General features: G+C 26.6%; 1 protein-coding gene across 1 annotated transcript; it reads left to right on the top strand.

Moving 5' to 3' along the window:
- The first annotated feature begins 842 nt into the window (after nt 1-842).
- Nucleotides 843-2,520, top strand: LOC128954658 (cytochrome P450 4V2-like). Its single transcript, XM_054300260.1, has 3 exons — nt 843-911; nt 1,094-1,382; nt 1,469-2,520. The coding sequence occupies exons 1-3, from the start codon at nt 906-908 to the stop codon at nt 2,518-2,520; spliced, it is 1,347 nt and encodes a 448-aa protein (XP_054156235.1). The 5' UTR covers nt 843-905.
- The last annotated feature ends 391 nt before the right edge of the window (nt 2,521-2,911 follow it).

Raw genomic sequence — 2,911 nt, 5'->3', positions numbered from 1 at the left:
TTTAGTATTTTTGTAAATTTTACCTATTTTCCTGGGAATTTATACGGGAACTTATGGGAATTTTATCGAATTTACATGGGAATATTCGGGAATTTAAGGGAATATTAGGGAATTTTCTCTTGACCCCCCCCTTGATTTTGGATTTTTGAAAAAATTGCCGTTTAAAAATGCAATAAAAATCTTACCCCACCCAATACCCCCCCCAAGATTTTTCGAGAATTTTGTAAATTTTACCCCGGTCTACCCCCCCCTAAAATCCAAAACCTTGCTTAACCCTGATACTGTATATATTTATTGTACAGTATATACCGTATATAAACATTAAATAATTAAGTGGTAGTCATATTTTTTTTTGTATGTAAATAATTACAAATTTGTATGATTTTTACAAAAATATAATGTTTGCATTAATTGCAGAGATTTTCAATCAATATGTTATCAATAATTAGTTTAACTATATTTCCAGTAATAATAATAATAATAATAATATATTACTATTATAAACATAAAAACCGTTACCGCGACCGATGTTTGGCCACAATTCCCGGACCCCGACATCGATACCCGTTTATCGGTAATTTAGATCTGTTTCGTTATAATAATAGTAAGTTTATAATAATTTTTGTTTTTGTTTTTTTGAATATTTTATTTCAATAATACTTATATTATAAATAAATTATATTAAAATAATTGTTTCAGAAAACTAATTTTATTTACTGGTAAATAGTATTGAATTTAATTATTGAATTTAATTATTGAATGAATAAAATTATATACTGTATATCTATATATATTATAGGCATTTATAAAATATTAGTATCATTATGCAAACAATACAACAAATATGGTATTTATAAGATATTTTAGGACAAAAACCAGTGGTTGTTATATTCAAACATAACTTAATGAATGTATGTATTGTCATTAATTGTAATATTAATATTATTAACTATTTTCTTAATTATTATTATTATATAACTATTATTATTATATTACTATTATTCTAATTATATAACTATTGTTATTATATAACTATTATTCTTATTATATAACTATTATTATTATATAACTATTATTATATAATCAATTATAGACAATATTATCAAGCAATGTCAACATTAAAAAAGCTTATGTATATGAATTTTTAAGTGATTGGTTAGGCGATAGTATAGTTAAAAGTACCGGTGCTAAATGGAAAGCTAGACGCAAACTGTTGACACCCGGGTTTCATTACAAAATAATCAACAATGATTTTATACCCATAATCAATGAACAGGCAAACATATTTATGGATAAAATACGTAATYAATTAGCAATTGATAGACAATCGTCAATTGATATCCGGAAACCGTTATCTTTGTTAACACTGGATATTATTTGTGGTAATTTTTTTTTTTTTTAAATCAATATTGAAATAAGTAGAAAATTAATTTTATTGTTTTTTTTTTAATTGTTATTTACCCAATAGAAACAGCAATGGGTGTACAATCAGGCGCACAGTTAGGCAAAAATATGGCATACGTTGAGGCCGTTCACCAGTTGGACGAAATAATTATAAAACGTTTATTTTCGCCATGGATTTGGTCGGACCGAGTATTTTATTGGTCACCGATTGGCCGTAAATTTAGACAATATCTCAATACGTTTCACACATTTACCCGCAATGTTATCCAACGAAAAATAGATTTGTTTATCGATAATAATAATAATAATAAGGATTTAAAACAAAAGATAACAACAAGTGATGATAACACCAACGATGACGACAACAATGACGACTATTTTTCAAATAATAATCAGAAGAAGAAGAAGAAAAGTATGGCACTAATGGATCTGTTAATTGATTATCACTTAAATCAAAATTTATTATCAATGGACGACATAAGCGAAGAAGTGAATACAATTATGTTTGGCGGACACGACACTACTTCGGCAAGTCTTGGATGGACTCTCTATTTGATTGGTTTGTATCCGGAAGTACAGCATAAGATTCAAGAAGAGTTGACCACAATTTTCGGATCAGACAACGACCACCAAAACAACATCAATAGAGACATTACATCCGAAGACATTCAACGGATGACTTATTTGGATTGTGTACTGAAAGAGTCGTTACGTATGTATCCGTCGATACTGTATTTTTCTAGATGTCTGGTCGATGATTGTCCGATCGGCGATAATAATGATTATGTCATACCTGCCGGTGTCGATGTCTTTATAATGATTGAACAAATGCATTACGACTCGGATGTCTACACCAAACCCGACCATTTCATACCCGAACGCTTTCAATGCGAGACCAGTCAAATAAATGCCTACAATTATATACCGTTTAGTGCCGGTCCGCGCAATTGTATCGGTAAACGGTTTGCCATAACCGAAGAAATGTTGGTTTTAGCAAAAGTTTGCCTAAATTTTACTATTGAATCAATCGGATGGTTAGATAGCGTACAGAGAACCGCTGAAATGGTTAATCACGCAAAAAGTCCGCTAAATATGAGATTTATTTCTAAAATTTAAGTTTTTTTTTTAATTATTATGTGATAATAATAATAATAATAATAATAATATTGATTACTAGTGTTATTAGATAATAATTATTATTTTTTTAAATGTTAAATAAAATAATAAATCCCAAATAATTTTTTCTTAATATAATAATAAATCAATTGTTTTACTTTAATAACAGGTAATTCTAGTTAAACTTAAACTAAAGTTTTTTTTATTTATTAATAATACTATAATAATAATAATACTAATAATAATATTAATTACTAATGTAAATAGATATTTTTAGAAAAAATTGTTAAACAAAATAATAAAAATTAATTTTTTATATAAATAATATAATAAATAAATTATTTATTTTTTTTAAATCAATTGTTTTAATTTAATAACAGGTAATTCAAGT

This window comes from Oppia nitens, unplaced genomic scaffold (assembly GCF_028296485.1).
Source record: "Oppia nitens isolate AA-2021 unplaced genomic scaffold, nextdenovo-longstitch-racon4-pilon3 scaffold28_pilon_pilon_pilon, whole genome shotgun sequence".
Classification (NCBI taxonomy): domain Eukaryota; kingdom Metazoa; phylum Arthropoda; class Arachnida; order Sarcoptiformes; family Oppiidae; genus Oppia; species Oppia nitens.
The sequence above is the reverse complement of the archived record's forward strand: the minus strand, read 5'-3'. Positions and strand labels throughout refer to the sequence as shown.